The 24,382-nt window shown below is 34.9% G+C and overlaps 1 protein-coding gene across 4 annotated transcripts in view; it reads left to right on the top strand.

Moving 5' to 3' along the window:
- The window catches only part of frmd4ba (FERM domain containing 4Ba), a 92,747-nt gene that overhangs the window by 19,030 nt on the left and 49,335 nt on the right, over positions 1-24,382 (top strand). The window contains exon 1 of one of the 4 annotated variants that reach the window (XM_056460370.1): positions 13,352-13,571. The exons of 1 other annotated variant lie outside the window; for it this stretch is intronic. In XM_056460370.1, the coding sequence (XP_056316345.1) occupies positions 13,410-13,571 (162 nt within the window). In that variant the 5' untranslated portion in view covers positions 13,352-13,409. Of the gene's footprint in view, positions 1-13,351; positions 13,572-24,382 lie in introns of those variants that run through there. 2 more of the 4 variants (XM_056460369.1, XM_056460371.1) reach the window with 2 other exon arrangements.

Raw genomic sequence — 24,382 nt, 5'->3', positions numbered from 1 at the left:
TAAATTGGCCATAGTGTATGAGTGTGTGTGAATGTGAGAGTGTATGGGTGTTTCCCAGTACTGGGTTGTGACTGGAAGGGCATCCACTGTGTAAAACATATGCTGGGATAGTTGGCGGTTAATTCCGCTGTGGCGACCCCTGATAAATAAGGGACTAAACCAAAAGAAAATGAATGAATGAACTTGTTCTTGCCTGTATGTTCAAAGGATTTATTTTTCCCCCATTTATTCACCCTCAAGTGGTTACAAGCTTTGAGTTTTTTTCTTTCTCTTTTTGTTGTTTAACACAAAACATATATATTGAAGGACGTTGGTAATAGGTAAAAAAATACGTAAATTTGTAATTCATGTTTTTATTTTTCCCCATTTATTTATGCTTTTGAATTGCATTATAAGACCTTGATATTTCTTCCAACAACTTTTAACCTTAAAAATATCATAAAAAAGTAGCTTTTATTAACATTTTTAATTGTGATATATTGTCTGTTAATGTTATACATTATGGTACAAAAACTTTGTAATAAACTGCCAGTACATTTTCTGTTATTTTGCAATATATATATATATATATATATATATATATATATATATATATATATATATATATATATATATATATATATATATATATATATATATATATATATATATATATATATAATTCTATATATAACTTTGTTAAACATGATATTATTTCAAAGTACTAAAATGCCAATAGAAGTGACTTTGTTGAACTGTAGAGTTGAATTGTCAACATCAAAAGTTGACAGAGCAGAGATCATGGTTCCATAATGCAATTCACAACTGTAAATAAACAAAAAACATTTGTGAATCACAAAAGACCGAAACTGTTAATTAACAATTTTTTTAACAGTCTAGCTATATTGAAAAAAATGGATGGAAGTCATTGGCTATCGGTTACCAACACTTTTCAAATGATCTTCTTTTGGGTTCAACAGGAGAAGTAAAAGTCAACTGGTCAAATAGATGACAAAATTTTCTATTTTTAGAGGAACTATCACTTTAAGGAACAGGTCATCAAAACACACACATGTAATACCCATATGACTTCCTTTTCATAAATGACTTCTTTGACATTTATTTTTTGCAGTTATTTTTGCCTTTTTGTAAATAATTGTGTGGATTATTCATTTTAACTTGCACTGCTGACTCACAACACATAGAAGAAATGAAAATGCATAAATAAAAACACAAAAAAGATGTCTGTTTGGTTTCAGTTGAGGTTTGTTTCTTAGACTGAACATGCTGATTCCGCACGTCTGTTGTCATTCAAATTCGTATTACAAGGTCAGTTTTTTTGCACCTGTACTTCACAACCAAACGGCTGGATATACAGTAGTTTTTATCGATTCAAAAATGGCACAATACAAGCTTGTATTTGCTATAGTTATTAACAGAGTAATGAGGAAAACATTAGAAATGGCAGATAAACCCACAAATCAAATCAGACTTTTCTACTCATACTTCTGCCTTTTTTAACTTACATTAGTATGGTGGCTTAGTGGTTAGTACTGTTGCCTCACAGCAAAAAGGTCTCTGGTTCGAGTCCCAGCTGGGCCAGATGACATTTCTGTGTGGAGTTTGCATCTTCTCCCCATGTTGGCGTGGGTTTCCTCTTGTGCTCCGTTTTTTCCCCACAAAGTGGTTCATGCGGGATAGGTGAATTGAATAAACTTAATTTAGTGTGTGTGTGTGTGTGTGTGCGTGTGCGTGTGCGTGTGTGTGTGTGTGTGTGTAGTAAATGAGTGTGTATGTGTGTTTCCCAGTGGACTGGGTTGGGGCTGGAAGGGCATCCGCTGTGTAAAACATGTGTCGGAATAGTTGATGATTCATTCCGCTGTGGCGACCTCTAAAATAGAGACTAAGCCGATGGAAAATGAATGAATGATTTTAGTAGATGCTTTTTATTCAAAGCAACTTACAAATGAGTATATATTTTTTATATGTTAATTATTAATATTATTATTGAGTTCTTCTGTTTGTAGGAAAGTGTCTGGTGCGTACGGAGAGGAGAGAATGTGATTTGTCACTCATGTGCATAAAGCACACTCAGAATTGCACAGTGTTTTCCCGCATACATTGAGTGATGCAAATACAGTGCTATTGCTAGACAATTTTAATAATTAAGTATCAATGAAAAGTATTCAGATGTTTCTAAAAAATGGCTCGAGACTCGATAGCTTGCGCAAAGTTTGGCAATCCGGGATTGAACATTAAAGGTGAAAGTCCTTTTGATTCATTTTGTGGCCATTTGGGATGGTACATTAAAGCAACGTTCGGTAGCAGAGTACAATTGTTAACATTGCAAGACTCACAATTATAACTTTTCTACTCACAATGCTGACCTATTTTCTCACTATTCAGTACGGTAACCAAAAATATTCATTTAAAATGTTCAAAATGTTCCTTTCTTTTAAAAATCCATTCTTAAAATGTTTTAACTTTACCAGAGATCACACCATCATTCATACCCCATCTTAAAGACTTACTTCGCTGACGTAATACAAGACAACACGCAATTGTCCTGTTTGTTTTGGAAATACAACCGGCATTTAATTACCAGCAGGCTGCCGTCAAGTGTCAATGCCATTAAAATGAATAGGATCCCATGTCACTGAGAGCTTGAGTGCACATGACACCAGACCAATTGCAGTGTGTGAGATCACCGTTCAGACTGAAACCGTAATAGTATCTCCTCCAGAGTTTCACGTGTAATGTTTCTAATACTGACACAGTTGCAACTCAAAGGCACAGTTCTTCCAGATGTTTTGGCTTTTTGAACAGAACATGTGGAAATTAAATTCACCATTTGATGTTTTCGCCCCCACATTGAAGTGAAAGTCTTTTTGTTTTAGTTCACAATATGCTTTCTTTTGAGTTTCGGCCTAAAATATGGCTTCAAAAGCTACAGCTGTGTTTACTTTTAAAGGTGCAGGCAGAATGGGAACATTGGTTGTTCTGTGCGATTGTGAATACAGACAATTATTTTCCTTTCATAGAAGAGCCAGTGAGTGTGAATCTCATGCAGTGTGTGTGTGTTTGTACTTGCATTCCATATTTACAGCCGGCATTTGATGTGATGTATGTGCATTTAATGTATGTGATGTATGCGCATTTGATGTATGTGATGTATGTGCATTTGATGTATCTGATTTTTCTTCCTGTGTGAAGTGTGTTTGAGCTTGTTTCAGTGTTGCTGTGTTTCATACACACTGAGATATACCCAGTTATCTAAGAGTTCCACTGGGAATGCATTTCAGCTTTATATTCCTTAGCGTATTTGAGGCTTCATTAATCAACACATTATGTAACAGGAGTGTTTATGTCTCATTTATTCAAAACAATACAATTTCTTTCTTAGATTGCTCAGTCGTAATGAAGTGTAAAAACTAATTACAATGGTTAATTTCAATAAAAAGGATATTTATATATTCAAATCAAATTTTATTTGTCTTACTCTAAAATAATGATTCGTTGGATTTACTAAATGTTAGGTTTACTAAAGGTTAGTAGTTTTAAACAATCTATATGGGCTGAATTTAAACAAACAAATTAAATTTAGTTGTTCAACTTAATTAGTTTGTTTCAATTCAGATTATATAAATTGTTTGCAACAATTTGCAATGATTCATTTTTTTCTCGCAAACACAGTATGATATGCAGTGAAATACTTGTTTACCTGCCCGTGACCTTAAAAAATCAAACAAAAAAATAATAATATCAATAAGAATTTAAATTATGGAGTATAATTAGACGTAAAAACAAAGACAAGTTTAGATATAAATAGAATAACAGAAGTTACAGCTACAGAAAATAAGAACAAATGTCAAATATGCAACATAAGCCCCTTTCACACAGTGATACCGGTAAATATTCACTACATTCACACATCCATTGCAAAATACCAGTCAATTCTGACGTCATTAACCAGAAATGACCTATAAATGGCTGTGCTTATATTTCTAAAGATAAGGGGTCAGCCTTTTCTTGATGGTTTAACTTTTATTTAAAGCTTTAGCATTGATGCAACTGCTTTATGAGACATCCAAATGCAGAAACGCGATCTGCAGCTAAATGTTTACACACTTGACTACATTACAAACTCTGTGGATGGATAAGTATTGTGAACAATTTCTATGAAAACATATGGTGGAACATTTTACCATGTCGGGATGTTCATAATATGTGTGTGTGTGCTCACCAGCTCCTTCACGTGCACACGCGTCAAGCAGAGCTTGAAGGTAAAAAACTGCGGTTTATCATAAGCATTTTATCGATCATTTTTTACACAGTTGGCATTAAGAAGGAACATAGAAACTAGGCATGGGACAATAACCGTTTTCAATGTATACCGCGGTTAGGAAAAGTCAAGGTTTTGAAACCGGCAAAATTTTCTGTAATACTAATCCTAAGGTATGTGTAAGATTTTTTATTGACATTTTTTTAGGACAACAGTATCTCCAGCAGAAACGATATTGAAAGATTCCATTTTAAAATGTAAAAATTTCTGTGTTTTTGAAAACAGCGTGAACGTGAATGCGTCTGAGTGTTCTGATTGGCAGGAGTAGACATCTCACGTCAGTGCATTCTAGATGTGAACGCGCTCTTTCCGGCAATCCTCCTTCTGCGTTCACACAGAGCAGCATTCCAGCAAATTACCGGTAATGTTACAGGAAAAGTTTACCGTTATTTTTTAAAAAGGGCCTTTACATACAGACCTTTCCAGAAAATTGCCGGTAAATGTCCGGAAAGGTCTGTATGTGGGAAAGGGGCTATAGGCTCATTCTGAAAGTGTACCCCATATACATGTCTGGAGATCGCAAATTATGTAGCCAGAGGAACGTATGGCTGCATTTCATCTTTAAAATGAACGCTATGGAGCGGTATGACACTGTTCCTTTTCACGCTTACCAGCTCCTTGTGGATGGCTTTTCCGGTGTTACCATTTTGTTCAGTGGCTTGCCTCTTACGTTGGAGGATTTGAGATGTAGAATGGAGTTGACCCTTTTGATGGGGTTCGAGTCCGGTGAAGAACAGTTCCAGAAAACAGATAAGACAAAAACAAGACCCAAAAAATAAAACAAACAAGTAGATAACATGGTAAGAATGTGGTAAAATCTAAAAATGTGGTAAAAATCAGGTGGTTTTATTTTTCTGGATTGCTTTTCAAGCTTTTTCATTGCTTTTCACTGTCGTTGGGTTTAGGGTAGTGGGTGGCTGCTGGTCAATCTGTGCTTTTTAAAACTATCGGTTGGGTTTAGGGAAGCATGAGGGTGGGGGAGATTAGGTGGTCAGTCAGTCAGTCAACAGCGGCCTCTAGTGGATTTATGCAAGAAGAGCAGGCACAAATGTCATTTGCGAGAGAAATTTGAGATCTCAAAAAGTGTACACAGTGACCTCTGGGGGATTTGGTGAAGTTTTCAAACTAATTTCGAGAGGAGCACGTGATATGATTGACCGCAGCTGGCCACTCATTTACATTCACTAGTTAGCCAATCAGATTAACCCCAACTCACTATAAGTAGCCTAGCTAGAACTACTCTCTTATCTTCGTTTTCCGAAGAAACCCCCCATCCACCCCTTCTCCTCCTTTTCTTCCTCTTACCACGGGGAGCTCTCGAGAACCACCTGATCTCGTACTCCCTGCATATGCTCTATGGACCAGGCGGGAGCCCTGGGCTCACCTATCTCCGAGCTCAGGGTTCTCTCCCGGGACAGCATGCCAAACCCGCTAACAGTTGTCAAACAATATCTAAGTGTGAACTCTTGAATGATAACAAAAACTGCAAAAAACAAGCTCCTAGGACATATTTGGTGCTCTCTAGAAATGTATATTGGGGTACATAATCAGAATAAGCCTGGGTTGAAAATATTTAAACTTAAGATATGAAGAAATATAGAAATAGAATAAAATATAAAAGTATAAAAACCTATACAAAGAAACAGAGAAAAACATAGAAGTGTTTCTAACAAAGTGCCTGGTGGATAGAGAGGAAAGAGTGTATCCTACAGGTGGTTTGTCAATCCCACTCACCTACATATAGAGCACACTCAGAACTACACAATATTTGATCAGGGCGTATGAATGGGCATAAATTTCCATAAGTGCTATAATTCTATTCAAATTAGTCATTATATCATTTTAATGACATTATTGTAATTATATTCAGCTTTATAGTTTGATATTGGAAAAAATAGATTATAATATTTTCTTTTCAAATTTCATACTTGTAAATATTAAATAAATAAACTGCAAAATAATAAAAGAGTAAAGATTTTTTTCTTGTAATTCCATTGTTTTTATTCAATAGAAGAAATGTGATTCCATAGTAGTCATGTATGAGAAACACGAAATAGGCTTGAAATCATTATGCAAAATTAATATATACAGTCAAGCCCGAAATTATTCATACCCCTGGCAAATTCTGACTTAAAGATTTTGTTCAAATGTAAATAAAAGCTCAGAAATATATTTTTTTTTCCACAATGAGGTCTCTTCTACATCTTTTGGGAGAAGCCGGTGTTATTTCTGTTTTAAAAAATGCTGGTTGAATGAAGCTAAATTAATTTAGAATTTGCCAGGGGTATGAATATTTGCAGGCTTGACTGTATAAAATGTTTTATGCAAAATGTATTATTATGAAAAATACATTTGTAAAACATGGATTGTTTTCATCTTATAGTTTTACACTAAGGTTGAAGGCTCGTACAGATCAATGCAAGACCGCAGGCTGCCCAGTTTCTAACCCCTGTGTTCTCTCTTACCAATACCAAAGGCTCTCTGAATTCCCAGAATGCACTTAAACCCTTGACTCTTTGCCTCCAAGCATCCAATCAGCTCCTAACATGAATGGCTGCTCTACTCCTTTAGGAGAGGTTATTGAACATGGGTCATAACTTCGTCAGTCATGGTTGGAGGCTTTTTACACCAATGCCTGGTTTAATAAACAGCTTGTATTTTTGCAGTGTTGTCTATATAAATAGTCATGTGGAGCTTTGAGACTACAAGAATTTTATGTTTACTTGGACTATGTTTTAAGGTTAGCATTTAATGGTGTTGGTCATATAAAGCTATATATGGATGTAAAAACTATAGCTCAGAGACCACTTGAAAAAACGTTATGATTTAAAGTTATGTATTTGAGAAAAACATTTTTGTTTTATTCCTTAAACTGCTGATTGCAATTCTTCTTAATTTAAAATAAAAGTGTTCTTGTTTAGAGCATAAAATTCAATTCAATTCACCTTTATTTGTATAGCGCTTATACAATGTAGATTGTGTCAAAGCAGCTTCACATAAAAGGTCATAGTAAATTGGAACAGTGTAGTTCACTTTGTAGTGTTTAAGTTCAGTTCAGTTTAGCTCAGTTCAGTGTGGTTTAATAATCACTACTGAGAGTCCAAACACTGAAGAGCAAATCCAACGATGCGCAGCTCTATAGATCCCAAACCAAGCAAGCCAGTGGCGACAGCGGAGAGGGAAAAAAAACTTCACTAAATGGCGGAAGTGAAGAAAAAAAAAATCTTGAGAGAAACCAGACTCACTTGGATACGATCATTTTAATTTCTCCGCTGGCCAAACGTCTTGTGCAGAGCTGCAGTCTCAGTGGCGGAGGCTGGAAGCTGGCCTCAGCGAAGACTCGTCTGTCTCTGGAGCGTCACAGGAATCAGTCTCGTGTTCTCCACTCTTCCATGACCACCACAGTAGCTGCTCAGGATACGGCCTGGTCCAGGATATGGAAACCTTGGGTGACAATTCGTCAAAATAACAAAAAGAGCCGACATGATTTCAGATGTTTATATTCATGTTTGGGCGACAGAAACTTAAAAAGTTAGAAATCAACCATGTAAAAACATTCTTGCTGCGTTAATCTTTTTTAGTTGAATCAAATGAACTTTTCAAGTCATCTCAACTTACATTAATCAAACAGACTAAAATATTATGTAAACTTTGTATAACTTAAAAAAAGTTTGTTGAAACTTGATTAATTTATAAAAAGTAAAAGCAACATCAAAATATTTGTTGTCTTGACTTTTTGTCATTAAATTATTTTACAGTAAATATTTGGTGTTTTATTTCTGGAAATGACCATATTTTTATCTGAAACTTGAAGAAATGTTATATGACCTTTATAAATAAAAACAAATAATAACATTTTACTGAAATCCATTACTAATAAATCCAGTAATGCAGAGAAATTGATTTAAATTAATTCAAATGAACAAATATTCATTATCGTCATAAACTGTGGTATGATTATATGCACTACTGTTTGTATTCGATGCTTTTGTTTTATTAGTAAAGACATTTTCCATCTTAGTACTTAATTTAAAGGACATTTTTCTAATTTTAACTTTATATTCATTAAAGTATTCTTATAAAGAGGCAGCATGATGGTGCAGTGGGTAGCACAATCGCCTTACAGCAAGAAGGTCGCTGGTTAAGCCCTGGCTCGGTCAGTTAGCATTTCTGTGTGGAGTTTGCATGTTCTCCCCGTGTTTGCGTTGGTTTCCTCCGGGTGCTCCGGTTTCCCCCACAAGTCCAAAAACATGTGGTATAGGTGAATTGGGTAAGCTAAATTGTCTAGTGAATGAGTGTGTATGGATGTTTCCCAGTGATGGGTTGCAGCTGGATGGGCATCCACTGCGTAAAGCATACATATGCTGCATAAGTGCGGCGACCCCTGATTAATAAAGGGACTAAGCCGAAAATAAAGTGAATGAATGAATGAATTCTTAGAAAGTGTATGAAATGTTAAGCAGCAAAACTGTTTTCAACATTGACAATATTTAGTAATTTTTCATGAACAGCAAATCAGAATTTTACAATGAATTCTGAATGATCATGTGAAGGATGACTCGAACTAAATTTATTTATTAATTTATTGATTTATTCGATCCTTTATTTATTTTTCCATGCGTTTATTTAATTGATTAATTAATTATTCTTCATTCATCTGTTTATTCATTCATTCATTTAAATGCAGCCTCATAAGCATTAGAGGTTTCATTCAAAATACCTAAACTTTTGAATGCATATATGAGTGTCTATTTTTTTTAATTACCAGCTGTTGAACTACATATAATATATTTAAGTGTGATGTGTTTGTTGTCTTGAATAATTATACTTTATAGTAATTTATCACATAATTTATTATGTTGTCATAAAAGTGTTGCTTACTTTTTTTATAGAGTTTATGCATGTGGTCTTTATTGATTGGCCCATTTTCAACAGTCAAGTTTCTCCTTATGTATAAATATTTTTTATGTCTTTGTGTTTCTCTGTTCTCTCTATTGACTTTGCTTGCATTATTTTGAGTTTTGTCTGCAGCTGTGAGTTCTGGGAATAAGCAATGTTAAAAAATCAAATCAAGTTCAAGTGTTTGATTAATTTAGCTGTTTTTCTCATTGAATGAATGGATATGACCGTTTGCATCATATTAATTCATTTCAAGTGCAGTGTGTAGTTTAACAAGATTTTCTTCCTCTAAACATGCATTAACATGTAAACTTTACTATAAACTACTGCCAAATATGACAGCTGTGTGCGCATGTTCCTTCTTGATGTCTAATTCTCTGCCAAAATGACCCTTAAGTATGAACTCAACACCCCTAAGATGTGTAATGCAAGAACCCAAACTCATACACAGACAGCACGAGGAGAAAGAAAAACATCCACTTGGATTGCTGCAACCTGAACATCTGACATTTCCAGTGTAATTTCAACAGATTTAGATCAGAAAGTGATGCTGTGGAAAACTGGAGATCAGATGGATGACAGATTTAGGTGAGGGGTTCACTGTGAGGATGGAAAGTGTCTTGATTTATTCTGTTTTGCCCTTTAAATTTCCTCCATAATTTGCTGAGTTTGGGCGTTAGTCATAACACATCGCCCTCTTATATTGTACATGGCTCACACAAAAGTGGGTATTTTTATCTTTTTTTTCCCTTTATGGAATATGCCGGGTGGAGAAGTGTAACGTCTGGCAGAATACACACCCTTAATAGACACACTTTCACATATGTACATACAGATACTGCTCATTTTGACCATTTCTTTCAAATATATAAAAGTAAAAAAGTTGTAAAAAAGTTTAACGTTGCAAATAAAACAAAAATCACTTTACAAGAGCATGTATTACATTTTTTTACATCACATGTTTTTGATTCAATGCATATTTTCCATTTCCAACATAGTATAAAATATACATTTTGTCAAAATTGACTTTTTTTCCTTTCAATTTTGAGAAAAATTCATTAGAAAACAAACTAATATTGTGAGAGAGTTGAAAAGTCTGAATTATGATTCATAAACTCAGAATTATGATCAAAATGTCTGAATTCAGAGTCCAAAATTTAATTTGATTTTTTTGCTATATACCATACCTGCTAGTGGTGTGATGAGACGCTTACTTTACGAGACGAGAGAAGAGACACGAGATCAGGTTCATGAGAACGAGACAGGATGAGATTTTTACTCTATTTTTAAGAAGTAGATTTCATTTAATCTCGATTTAATCTCACGAGATCTCGTGATACGAGATATTGTCACACCCCTAATACCTGCTGTACATTTTCAGTAAGTATTGACATTTAAATATGTGAGTGTATCTAAATCCCCTAAATATTCCCAAACTTCAATTGCAATTAACATGGCAAACACTGTAACATTGTGGGATCTTGTTATTTGGTATCTGCTAATTTTGACAGAAGTAATATTACAGCGACCAAACACAAAACACATTTTGTTTGGCATGCAGTTTTAACTAAACCATCATAATCAAAGATGTTGTGTTGATGTTTGCAAGGCTTTTGCCGAATATGCTTTTAAAATGTTGCCATGTCCACTTATTCTAAGCAATCATGATGGTGAATGTTGATTTGAACTTAAAGGATGGTGTTTGTTGAGTTTCTACTGTTAGCAGGTGCAAATTAGGATATTTTGGCATGTGGCTTACTGATATTTCATTCTACTTTATGTCATTAAAGCTTAACTTGATTTGACTTGACTTAAAGCATTTGGGTTTAAGTTTATTACGCTCTCAGAAATAAAGGTACGCAAGCTGTCACTGGGGTGGTACCTTTTGAAAAGGTACACATTTGTACTTAAAGGGTCCAAACTGGTACCTCAAAAGTAGCTAAACATTTTGATAAATTAGTACCTAAACATTTTAAGAGGAACATTTTTGTACTTTTTAGGTAATAATATGTACCCTTGAGGTATTAATATGGACCTTATAGGTACAAATTTGTACCTTTTGAAAAGGTACCACCCCAGTGACTTTATTTCTGAGAGTGTATGAGTTTGTTCTTATTCATGTTTTTCAAGCAATATCTGTACAATCCCTGGCATTGCTACAGAAAAGAGATTAAGCTCTTATACACATGTAAATATGTCATTAACAACTTGTTGAACTCAGTTGCATTCAGATTACATAGAATTTCTGCAAATTAGCTTGTCATTATTTGTTTTTCAAAAATTGATTCAGTTGTTGGATACTGTTGCCACTGAATATTGTTTTGTGTTATTGAATATCTATAAAATTACAAAGAAATAACAGTCACTATTCGGAGAGGAAATTGTGACAATTCTTTATGAGTTAAGACCTCCCAACTCTTTTTTTCCTCAAAGAATTGTGAGAAATAAGTCAAAGTAGTAAAATTATACACTCAAAAAATGACTTTTTCTTTAATTAAACTACTTAAAATAAGTTGAAACAACACAATTCTTAGGGTTTTTATGGACATTCATTCATTCATTTTCCCTCACCTAGTCCCTTTATTTTATCAGTGGTCACCATAGCTGAATGAACCGCTAGCTTATCCAGCATGTTTTACGCATAGGATGATGCCCTTCCAACCGCAACCCAATACTGGGAAACATCCATACACACTCATTCATACACATACAGTTGAAGTCATAATTATTAGCCTCCTTTTAATTATTTTCTTTTTTAAATGTTTTCCAAATTATGTTTAACAGAGCAAGGAAATTTTTACAGTATGTCTGATAATATTTTTTATTCTGGAAAAAATCTCATTTGTTTTATTTTGGCTTGAATAAAAGCAGTTTTTGATTTTTTTAAACACCAATTTAAGGTCAAAATTATTAGCCCATTTAAGCTCTATTTTTTCTATAATCTACAGAACAAACCATCATTATACAATAACTTGCCTAGTTAACCTAATTAACCTAGTTAAGCCTTTAAATGTCACTTTAAGCTGTATAGAAGTGTCTTAAAAAACTTCTAGTAAAATATTATTTACTGTCGTCATGGCAAAGATAAAATAAATCAGTTAAATGAGTTATTAAAACTATTATGCTTAGAAATGTGTTGAAAATTTTTTTTCTTTCTGTTAAACAGAAATTGGGGGAAAATAAACAGGGGGACTAATAACTCAGAGGGGCTAATAATTCTGATTTCATCTTTACTCTATGGCCAATTTAGCTTTTTCAATTCACCCACAATGTTTGTCTTTGGACTGTGGGGGAAACCAGAGCATCTGGAGGACCCACACAAACAGAGGAGAACATGAAACTCCACACAAAAAAAGGCAACTAGCCCAGCCGGGACTCGAACCAGCGACCTTCTTGCTGTTAGGTGACAGTGCTAACCACTGAGCCACCGTGCCACTTTTTTGGGACAACTTAATAGTTTTGTTTAACACAATTTAAATGTATAAAAATGATAACATGAAGGATTTGTTTGGATTTGTTTTTTACAGTGTAACTTAAAATTGCTTGAAGATACAACATCACAATGGACTGAAAAACAGATTATGTGACAGAATAAACTGTCTTTTTTAATAATGTTTATAAAATTATTACATTTTTGAGTGAAATTTGTTTCGACACCAATTATTTTCATCCTCACTTTACTCTCTATGACAACCAAAACAAAAATCTCTTTTGATTGCTCTTATATAAGTGTCTGTAAAATCTTGCTCACAATAGCCATCCACTTGTGAAAAGTCCAGAGAAACCACAACGTTTGTTTATGAGAAGGGACTGGCACGACTGGGTCGGCTATTGTGCTCAATCTGCGTAAATATGTGTATGTATGTGTGTGTGTGCGTAAGTCTGCACTTATTTGTGCTCACATTCTTTTGTTTATGAGTGTGTAAATACTCAGTACGTCTCAGTCAGAGTAGTGGTGTTGGAGGCTTGTCTGACGGAGGATTGTTTGTGGCCTGTCCTCTCCCACTCTCTCTCTCTCTCTCTCTCTCTCTCTATCAATGAGTGTTTTTCCGAGGGGGATAGTCTTGGACAGAATCCTCAAACCCAGCCAGTGGCATTCAGACCCTGGCTCTTCCAGGCTCCACTTAGGTTACATCAGCCTCTGAGGGAGCACAGCTTCCCTATACTGTAGAGTGGCAAGCAGACAGGGATGGCGCTGGGTTTGTTTTGTTGCGTGGAGGATCTGCTGGCTGCTGGAAGTCAGTTAGTGTGGACTGTGGCTGAGCAGGTGCTGAGGAGATGCTACAGTGATGGGCTCGTGCCCTGTAGGAGGTTCCTGCAGACGTGGTGTCTTCTGGGAGATGTCTATCAGGTATGAGATGTTAAAGGAATGAGATGGTTTAGTTTTGCTCCAATGTTTGGAATCAGTTGTGTATGGGACGATAACCGGTTTCAAGGTTTGGAAAAGTCAAGGTTTTACAACCGCTTAAATCTGCTGTTATGTCATTCCTTCTTATCATTCTGCTTGGCACAGAAGGGAAATTTGTCTTTAATATTGCAACATACATACAACCCTACAACAATCACATAATAGCAACACTCAGCAAGACAACAACATGAATTAAAAAAACTTAAAAACAAATTATCTCCATACATATTACTGCAGATCACCTATTCTGATGATATTTATTCAAAATTTCTAATAAATATTGTCAAAATATTGTTAAAGCACCTGGACAGAAAAATTTATTATTATTATTATTATTATTATTATTATTATTATTATTATTATTATTATTATTATTATTATTATTATTATTATGCTAAATCTTCTGAAGTTAAAAGACTGGTGTTCTCTAAAAATATAAATAAATGTGTAAAAACGTGGTATGAAGCATGCAGAAAAAATGCTGCAAATGTGGAAATGTGATCAGCAGTTTACAATATATAGCAAAAATTACCTTGTACTTAAACATGTAACTATTAATTGTAAATCCAGGAAGTGGGACTTTTAAAGGATAAAATAAGAATGTATTAAAAGTTAAACAATACAGACACTGATATAATTATAATTCATTTCAATTTTATTTTACAAATTCTGTTTTTTGGCCATTAAATTCATCAGTAAATCATGATAATTTTTTTTTATCTTACTGACCCACAAAATTATAAACAATGGTAAAAATCCAGATTTCAGGTTTAGGTTATTAAAGAAATTATTTTCTCAGACTTGTGTTGTTCCAAACCTGGCTTTTTATTTTCTTCTGTGGATCAGAAAATGATAGAATAAGCAGAACGCCCGCAGAATGTAGTTGCTGCTCCTATGATTTAAGTGGATGAAGTCCAATGTTGTAGTTTATAGCTTAAATAAATTATTCACCATATTTCATATCTTTTACAAACAAATTAAATTAGCATTACACAACAACCACATTTAAATTGAAGGAACAGCTTGGACATTCTGATTTTATTAACTTCTTTTGTGCGTCATGGAAGAAAGAAAGTCATACGGGTTTGGAGCAACATCAGGGTGTGGAACTGATGACAGAATTTGAATTTATGAGTGAATTTAATGACAAAAAAGATGTTTTATTTACAGCAGCTCCATTAAGAGAAAGATACAAATTAATTTTCATATGTGTACTGTAAAAGTGTGTACATTTTTGACTGAGGATGCAGTTTCATGTCTTATTGTTGTCAGTGCTGTGGTCTTTCTGATGTTTTGGTGTTGTGTATTCAGCCATTCTTAATGAAAATTTTCATAGGTCTTATAGCTGTTGGAAGTGGTTGCTTTTTGGCATGTTTGCACTAAAAAAAATTGTTATAGTAACTGCTTATGGAGGAACTAAAAGAGCACAATAGGAATCTTTAAAGTGTATGCTGGCTGTGAATGTACCCCAGCACAGTATTATAAAGAGCTAAAAACATAAACATATATTAATCTTGATCCTGTAACTGTGTCCTAACTGGTGTGAAAGCCGTTTAATATATATTATATGTTATCAGAAAAGGATATGGATTTCAGGAAGTCAAGATGAACAAATGCTTATTGTCCACTCTGATATTTACTTTGTTGAACAAAGTATTTAAATATGACGACACAATAAAAAATAGGGAGTAAAAGCGATTTCTTTTTCTTTTGTCATCAAACAGAAAATGTTGTTTGCCCGTTTGATTTCTCAGAGCTGTGAAGCTTCATTTTGTGTGTCAGGTGATGTTTCTTCAGGAAAGTATGTCAAAACCTAATTCGATATGACCGCTTTGCATTTGATTGTGATTGGTTACTATTGAAATGCTTTCTGATAGTATTCTGCTGAATGAATTGTAGTAATTATAGTCACTATTATTGAATATAAAATAAGAAAGTGAAAGTTGTGATATGAGGACAGGTATTGTCACCCATACTCAACATTTGTGCTCTGAATTTACCCCTTTCAAGTGCGCACACACACACATCATGAACACACTGCTGGTACCAGGATTTGAGCCTGCAATCTTTCACAAATTCAACATTCTGACCATTAAGCCACGGCTGCCCTTAAATACACATCATGTATATAATGTAATATTCATTAAATCATTTTCTTTTCGGCTTAGTCCCTTTATTAATCTGGGGTCGCCACAGCGGAATGAATCGCCAACTTATCTAGCACATGTTTTACACAGCGGATGCCCTTCCAGCTGCAACCCATCACTGGGAAACATCCATACACACTCATTCATTATGGACAATTTAGCTTACCCAACTCACCTATACCACATGTTTTTGGACTTGTGGATGAAACCGGAGCACCCAGAGGAAACCCACGCGAACAAGGGGAGAACATGCAAACTCCACACAGAAACGCTAACTCAACTCGAACCAGCGACCTTCTTGCTGTGAGGCGAACGTGCTACCCACTGCACTACCGTGCTGCCTGTAATGTAATATAATTATTTACAAATGTTTTTATTCAGTTTATATTTATTTAAAACAAAAATATTTAAGTGATTTTTGGCAAATGTGTTTTAATATGCAAATAACAGTCAAAATATAGCAATCAGTTCTCTTCACAAATTGTAACAATTGTCGTTAATACGACATTTGATTTTTCTTTCTGTTCATCAAATTTGTTTACATGATGCTGACACCTCTCTTGTCCTTACAATGAAACTGAATAAGTGTGTTTGACTTGATTATTTTGGTTAATGAAAGCATTTTAAAAACAGCACTTTAATTCAAAAATACTGAACAAAAGGACATTCTCAAAATAAGTGAGCTATACTTTAAGTAGACCTTTCCCAGAAAGAGCAAAGTACATCAATGTCACTTAAAATTTGCGCATAAACGGCTTGACAGGAAATAAAACATTGTTATAATCATATAAATAATTTTATAAATATTTAATTAAATAGTTCTTTAACTTAATTTGTTATTAATATTTAGGTCATTCACTAAAATATATAATTTAAATTGTTTATGGAGTGGAATACTAGTAAATAGTCTGTATAGAAAAGGTTGAAAATAAACCTATGCAAACAATTTAGCTAACAAATTGTTTACCAAAAGATAACACTGCAGTAAAATATTTGTAGTCTTTTAATCAGCATTAAATATACAAGATAGAAATGGTTTAAAAAATTAATTGTTTGTTTTAAAATTTGTGAGAGGGAATTTGTCCAATAATAAACCAGAAACACACGTGGTTGTTGTCCTGCAGTCTCTCTTCACACGCTGGTTGGCTGAGTCTGCCGTCTGATCTCGGAGCGTTGTCTCAGTGACAGTCACATGGTGTCTGCACAGCATCAAGCCAGACAAAATTTCTAACCGGCATGCACCGCTTTAAGACAGATTTCGATTGGTCTGCACAGCACTGCATGAAGTCAGACGCACCTGATATGTGTTAAGCTTCACAAATATCCAAAAAGCAAAAAAAAAAAAAAACAGAAGAAACTTTATGACTCTTGAAACGAATTAATACTAGCTATACATTTCATAGCTAATTTTAATTTCAGTTATCAAATGTGTTGAGTCACTTCACAGTTGAGTGGTATTTATATATCCGCACTGATCTTCTCTCCAGATGTTTTCTTTCTTTTTATATTTCAAGTTCTTTGCTGTACTTTTAGAGCTGGTATGAGTCATTTCATCCTTTTGTTTTTCTTTGGACTCAGCCCTAACTTGTCATTGTTTGTGTAGGACTGGACATGAAAACGCACACTCAAGCTTGGCACGGGTTGAGAGGTTTTCATGTCACAAATGAAGCTTGGCTAAAAGTCAGACGAGTTAGCTGCTAATGTTACATTAATGGTTTAAGAGGTATTTTAAAAAAAGAGCTAGTGGTGTTCATCTATATGCGGATGTATATGTTTTTGCAAAGGGAGTAAAGGGTTTTGTTTGAACTCAGATTATAAATCAGGGTCAATGACCCATATGTCAAGAGCATTACACGTGACCCTTTCGTTTTGCATGGTCACTGCCCCTCTGCCCCCGTGGTCACATAGGCTTAGTTCATACACAAACACAAGCAAGCTTTCATTAGCTATGTCTCTATTCATTTTTGGGTAATTCCATGTAAATGTTGGATGGAAACCAATATGTGCGTAACATTTTTATATGATAAGATAGCATGAATAAACTTGAAATTCAAAAGGTTTCTATAGCGCTTTAACAATGTAAATTGTGTCAAAGCAGCTTACCATAGAAGTTCTAATAAATTGAAACTGAGTCAGTCCAGTTTTCAAAATTGAAGTTCAGTTTAGTCAGTTCAGTGTGGTTTAATTTTCACTGCTGAAAGTCCAAAAAACTGAAGAGCAAATCCATCGTTGCGAAGCTCCATGAGTGGCGAGGAACAAACTTCACCAATTGACGAAAGTGAAGAAAAAAAAATACCTTGAGAGAAACCAGGCTCAGTTGAAAGGACAGAATAAATGTTCTGATGTGCGATTAAATCTCATTTGACTTTGCCTCAATAGATCATATTATTATATAACTGTACTAATTGACTGATCTCAATATTCACCTTGTCAAATGTTCTTTTAGTCTTTCTGAAATGCCTGAGCCTAGTCTGTCATCAGAAGGTTAAGGTCACTTCAACATTCCCTGCCATGATCGGTTTTGCACAAGTCATAGGAGGAGAACCGGTTTCAAGGTTTACCGTGGTTTGGAAAAGTCAAGGTTTTAAAACAGCCAAAGTTTTCTTTTATACAGTTCCTAAGGTATATGTAAGTTTTTGTCTGTTTGTTTGTTTGCATTTTATTCATAACTATTTGATTTAGTTTTTTTAGGGCAACAGTATCTTCAGCAGAAAAGGAACCTCCATATTAAAGACTACTTGTCTAAAATATTTTAAATGTTTCTTAAAATAAAATATATTGCTTTTAATGGGGGGGGGGGGGGGACAAGTTGTTGTTTTTTACCCAGATATTTAAAAAGAACTTATTTTGCTAATCACAGTAGTAATTACAATACTGTGAAATCATGATATTTTTATCCAAGGTTATCATACCTTCAGAATCTTATACCGGCCCATGCCTATTTTGCACATTTAAAAAATTTCAATGCTTTACTTCTAAGCGTAGGTCACAAAGTTAGATTTCAGCTGTGTGGCCAATGATCTAAAACGTTTAAATGTACTGTGTACACTGTAAAAAATGCTAGGTTCCACACGATCAATCTGTGTTGAGACAACATGAAAGAATTAAGTTACTTTCTAGTTTTTACAAGTTTAAGTGGATTAAACATAAAGTTATTAACTATTAAGTTGTCCCCCCCAAAAAGCCTCAAGAATTGTAATGTTTCAGCGTATTTTAAATAGCTTATACAAATATTGTAATTTTTTGAGTGTATGTTTGAGAGTCTACATTCTTCATATTGACCCTGCCGTGGGGTTAAAAACTCAAACGATCTGTAATAACAGACAAAGCAACAGTGGACACTAAATAGAAGCATTTACTCACACTTTTGTTGTGTGTCGTTACTATCAGATCAAACAAAGTATCTTGGCCCAGCAGCATTGTCTTTGTTTCAATATCTTGCATTGAATTGTGCCTTCTTTGTAAATGCATCCATGGTAAAATGAATTGACTAAAGGACCAAGTGCTTACTGAAGCAGTCTGGAACACTGTTAAACATAAATATCATTCATTCTTCCCAAATGTTGCAATCAGAAGGAAGGAAATGCAGTGTTTTTTACGTATTTGCACTGGACAGTGTCTTGTTGTGTTTAAAGCATTTTTGTCATGAAGTTTCTGCATGGGATTTTTCTTTCTTGTTATTTACCTACTACAGCATGAATTGGTGGGTGGAGCTAAACAGGCAGTGATGTAGAAGTAGGCGTTGCTCTATAGACTATGTAACAAAGTAGCACATCCCCCAACTTGTTAATTGTTGGCAGATTGGGTTCAAGATAAGCCTTTTTTAGATAAACAAGAAAGTTTTGGGTTCTAAAACTGTTTTTATGTGTGCAATGTTTCTACAATAATCTCTAAGGGCCGGTACACACCAAGCCTATGGTCGTCCAGTTTTCACGCAGACGCAGAACGTGAACTCTCATTTCAGTTGACGTTCATCCATATGTGTTCATGCACAGATTTTTGGTTTTTGGTGCAACACAGTTGGGTTTCGTCAGTGCTAGTTGTTTGATGTCAACTTGGTGTATCCTGACCCATGTTAAAAGGTCAAGGGGATTTTGTTTTTTTCAGGTCATTCCTCCTTTGAAGTACAGTATAAAACACAAGTACTGTTTCAGAACTCACTACTCAGTCAGAATGTTATGTGACTAGCTATCGATTTCTGTTCATTTCTGACCTAGCACAGCAAGAACAAAAGAAATCATTAATGAAATTGGTAATTTTTTGAGTTTGAAGTTAACTGTATAATCAATCAGCCTTTATTTCATCATATTTCACACTCCTTTAAATCAATTACCAAATTCTAGTTGTTGAAGCATTTATTACAGATTCCAAATCCAATGCGAACAAGGACTAGGCGATATGACAAAATTCTCATATCATGATATACTGTATGTCAACTCATATCCTTTTAGTGAGACTTCACGATATATTCAATTAGGTATTGACCACATAAAAAGGATTCTTTCTTTTTTCATTCATTTATTTATTTACTTTTTGGCTAAAGCACTGCTCACACAGTGGGATTTTAGCCACGATTTTGTCATCTGAGATAAATTTGGGAAATCCTAAAAGATTCCTGAAATCCTAGGCTAAAATCTGTGGTCTTTGATCGTTGGTTTGATTTGTTCACAGACAACTGCTTAATGCCCGTTGCGATCAGATTTTCCCTCCGATAAAGTTCTGGCACAGTCAGAAGATTTCAGACACTTTCCTGCAGTGTGCCAACAGCTGCGATGAGCATCAATCCAAAAATTACAGGAGTGCAGAATCTGATGACGCAATCCATTTGACAATTCAAATGACCGTGGGGAAATGTCAAAACTGTTTTTTATTACTTCCTGGTTTTATTATTGAGGCGTGCTGTGTGCTAAATTGCTGCTACAGATTGTTTATGTTTGCTGTGAGGAATCATTTCAGAACGCGGGTTGGTGAAAGTGTCACGGGTGGATGACGCCAAACTCCGGGGGAGTTTTCTTCCGTGTTTGGTTCCGTGTTTTCATTGTCGTTCAGTCTGACATTTTGACAGCTGAGATCTTACAGTGTGACATGAGAGCCATCTTCGTGCCGTCTGACATGCTACAATCATTCAGGATTATAAAAAAATTGCATTGTGTGAGCCGGCCTTTAGTCCCTTTATCAATCAGTGGTCACCACAGCGGAATGAACTGCCAACTTATCCAGCATATATGCAATGCATTACTGGGAAACACCCATACACTCTCATTCACACACATACAATTTAGATTACCCAAGTCACCTATAGCACATGTCTTTTGAGAAACTGGAGCACCCAGAAGAAACCTACACGAGCACGGGGAGAACATGCAAACTCCACACAGAAATGCCAAATGACCCAGCCAAGAGACAAACCAGTAACCCTATTACTGTGAGGCGACAGCGCTACCGCACCGCCCCTATTTCTTTTTGACAATTTAAAGTATATGCTCAAATTTGTACTCATTCATTATTTTTTCTTAAGAATGTAGACATTTAAAATAACTTTAATAAGACATTAATAAATACACTTTACTGCAGGCCTAACACAAAATATTGATAAATAAAATGCAAAGTAGGGGCGGCATGGTGGCTCAGTGGGTAGCTCTATCGCCTCACAGCAAGAAGATTGCTGGTTCGAGCCCGGCTGGCTTTCCTTGAGTCACGTGGCTTAAATTGGTAATGGTGAGTTGAATAAACTAAATTAGCCCTAGTGTATGAGTGTATATGTAAATGAGAATGTGTATGGGTGTTTCCCAGTACTGGGTTGCTGCTGAAAGGGCATCCGCTGCGTAAAACATATGCTGGAATAGTTGGCTGTTCATTCTGCTGTCACAACCTCTGATAAATCCGAGACTAAGCTGAAGGAAAATGAATGAATGAAAATGCAAAGTCCTTTTCTGTCTGCATCCAGATTGGTCATTCAAATGATAAGAAAAGTAAACAAAGTACTGTATTCTGCGACAACATGTAATAAATCATACAGCATAATATGAAATAATAGATTTTTTATTTCATCAACACAATATATATTGTCAAATTGCACGGCCCTATATGAGTACACTTTTTTTACTGTCTGCATTGATCCATAAAGGAGTTAGCTGACTGATATTAAGGCCCAATGGTGCCTGGCACTGTGATGACCTTACAGTCTGACAGCAAACAACACAAGATCTCTACATGAGTAAGTCTATACTGGACAAGCAGAAAATACATAAGAGGATGTTTTCAGGGATAAGTGGACGGCTTGTTAGCGGGAGACAATACGGCCTTAGGTGGGGGGCAGGGAAGTGATGCCGCATTAAGCTTAAATAATGCTGATGCTGAGTCTGGTGTAAAGCACTATCAAGAGCATTGTTTTTGGCAAGATAATGCTCTACTCATAGCCAACGAGGCTCTCTGCTGTCCTTGTGGAGCAGCTTTTCCTAATGTATAGAAAATGGTATTGACTCCTATAGTATGGACTCTTATCATGATTCAAATATTAAGTGAAGCATTTAACCAAGCATGAAACATGGAGTTAGTTAATTAATTAGACATGCTTAATATATAAATAAATAATTGAATGAATATAGAAAAAGAAAAGCACATTTTTTAATAAAGCTTCATTTTAGTACCAATGTTGTCATCTTTCATAACAAAACGAGATTTATTAGAGCATGGCTTAAATCATTTATTGGGCTGGGCTGGTCCTGTAAAGGGTTTCTATAGTGACTAATCCAAGCTTAGACAATGGAGCCTGTGTAATTAACAACACCCATAATTCTCTCCGTTAAGACGGCTTAAATGTAGGTCCTTGTTTTTTATAGTGACCAACCCTCTGGTTTTTCTCCGCACTTGAGCCTCTTTTTCCTTAATTTTCTAGTACTTTTCTTTTATTTTCTACTTTCCTTAGACCCGACTGCAATTTTATACAGTTGAAGTCAAAATTATTCGCCCTCGTAAATGTTTTTTTTTCTTTTTCAATTATTTTTCAAATGATGTTTAACAGAGCACAGATTTTTTACAGTATTTCCTATAATATTTTTTCTTCTGGAGAAAGTCTTATTTGTTTTGTTTCGGCTAGAATAAAAGCAGTTTTTAATTTTTTTAACCATTTTTAAGGTCAATATCATTAGCCCTCTTAAGCAATATTTGTTTCAATAGTCTACAGAACAAACCATCGTTTTACACTACCCAATTACCCTAACTTGCCTAATTAACTTAAATAACCTAGTTAAGCCCTTAAATGTTACTTTAAGCTGAATACTAGTATCTTGAAAATATCTAGTAAATTATTATGTACTGTCATCATGGCAGAGTTATTAAAACTATTATGTTTAGAAATGTGTTGAAAAAAATCTTCTTTCTGTTAAACAGAAGTTGGGGAAAAATTATATTGGGAGCTTAAAACTTCAACTGTTTATATAAACACTAGGGCTGATGGTATGATCAAACTTTTATTTATCAATATGAGAAAGTTTATTTCACGGTAACGATATCGATATAGTTTTTTTTTTTAGAAAGGTAGTAGGGTGTCTGCATGTCTTATAACAAGTTGATAAATCTTAAAAAGTACTAAAAGTCTTAAATGCTATTCAATTTTGTATAATTTTTTATTATACAATGTACAGTTGTATGCTAAAGTTTGCCTGAATTTAATCTGTGAATATTTGGATGCTGTGTAGTTTATGAAATCAATAAAATCCTGCTAGATTTCACATCAGTAACCATTTTATACGCAGTAACCAAGGCAACATCGTTATTCCTGCTGTTCTGTTGGCGTCACATGTTGGATTAGCATTTTTATTTAGTATATGAATAATGTTTTAGTTGAGGATTAGTTTGTTACAATCAGTATTTAATAAATATACTTAAAATGGTCACACGACAGGAAAGTAATGCTTAGTACAATGACTAATTCTGGTATTTATTCATTCATTCATTTTCTTTTCGACCTTTATTAAACTGGGGTCGCCACAACGGAATGAACTGCCAACTTATCCAGCCTATGTTTGACGCAGCAGATGCCCTTCCAGCTGCAACCCATCACTGGGAAACACCCATACACTTTCATTCACACATGTACACTACGGAAAATTTAGCTTGCCCAATTCAACTATACCACATGTAAACCCATGCGAACCCACGCGAACACGGGGAGAACATGCAAACTCCACACAGAAATGCCAACTGACGCAGCTGGGGCCCGAACCAGCGACCTTCTTGCTGTGAGGCGATTGTGCTACCCACTACGCCACCGTGATTCACTAATTCTGGTAATTAATCAACTGTTATCAGTGCATAGACACTGGTGAATCTGGTGAAGCGAGATAGTTTGGTTCTTATTAATTAAGCACAATTCACCATCTCCTCAAGCTCTTTAAGTGTTTTAATTTGTGAAAAAGAAAACTGGATTGTGAGCATAATTAAATTTTCAATTGATTTAAAGCAGTGTAAAGATGATTCGATAAAGGCAGATTGATTATACACAATTAAAGTAATAAAGCTTTATTGGTGGGCAGCTTTCAACAAAAAAGATTTGTAGTTTCCAATTTCACATGACTATGATTCACTCGGATTATATTAAATTCT

Source organism: Danio aesculapii, chromosome 6 (assembly GCF_903798145.1).
Source record: "Danio aesculapii chromosome 6, fDanAes4.1, whole genome shotgun sequence".
Classification (NCBI taxonomy): domain Eukaryota; kingdom Metazoa; phylum Chordata; class Actinopteri; order Cypriniformes; family Danionidae; genus Danio; species Danio aesculapii.
The sequence above is the reverse complement of the archived record's forward strand: the minus strand, read 5'-3'. Positions and strand labels throughout refer to the sequence as shown.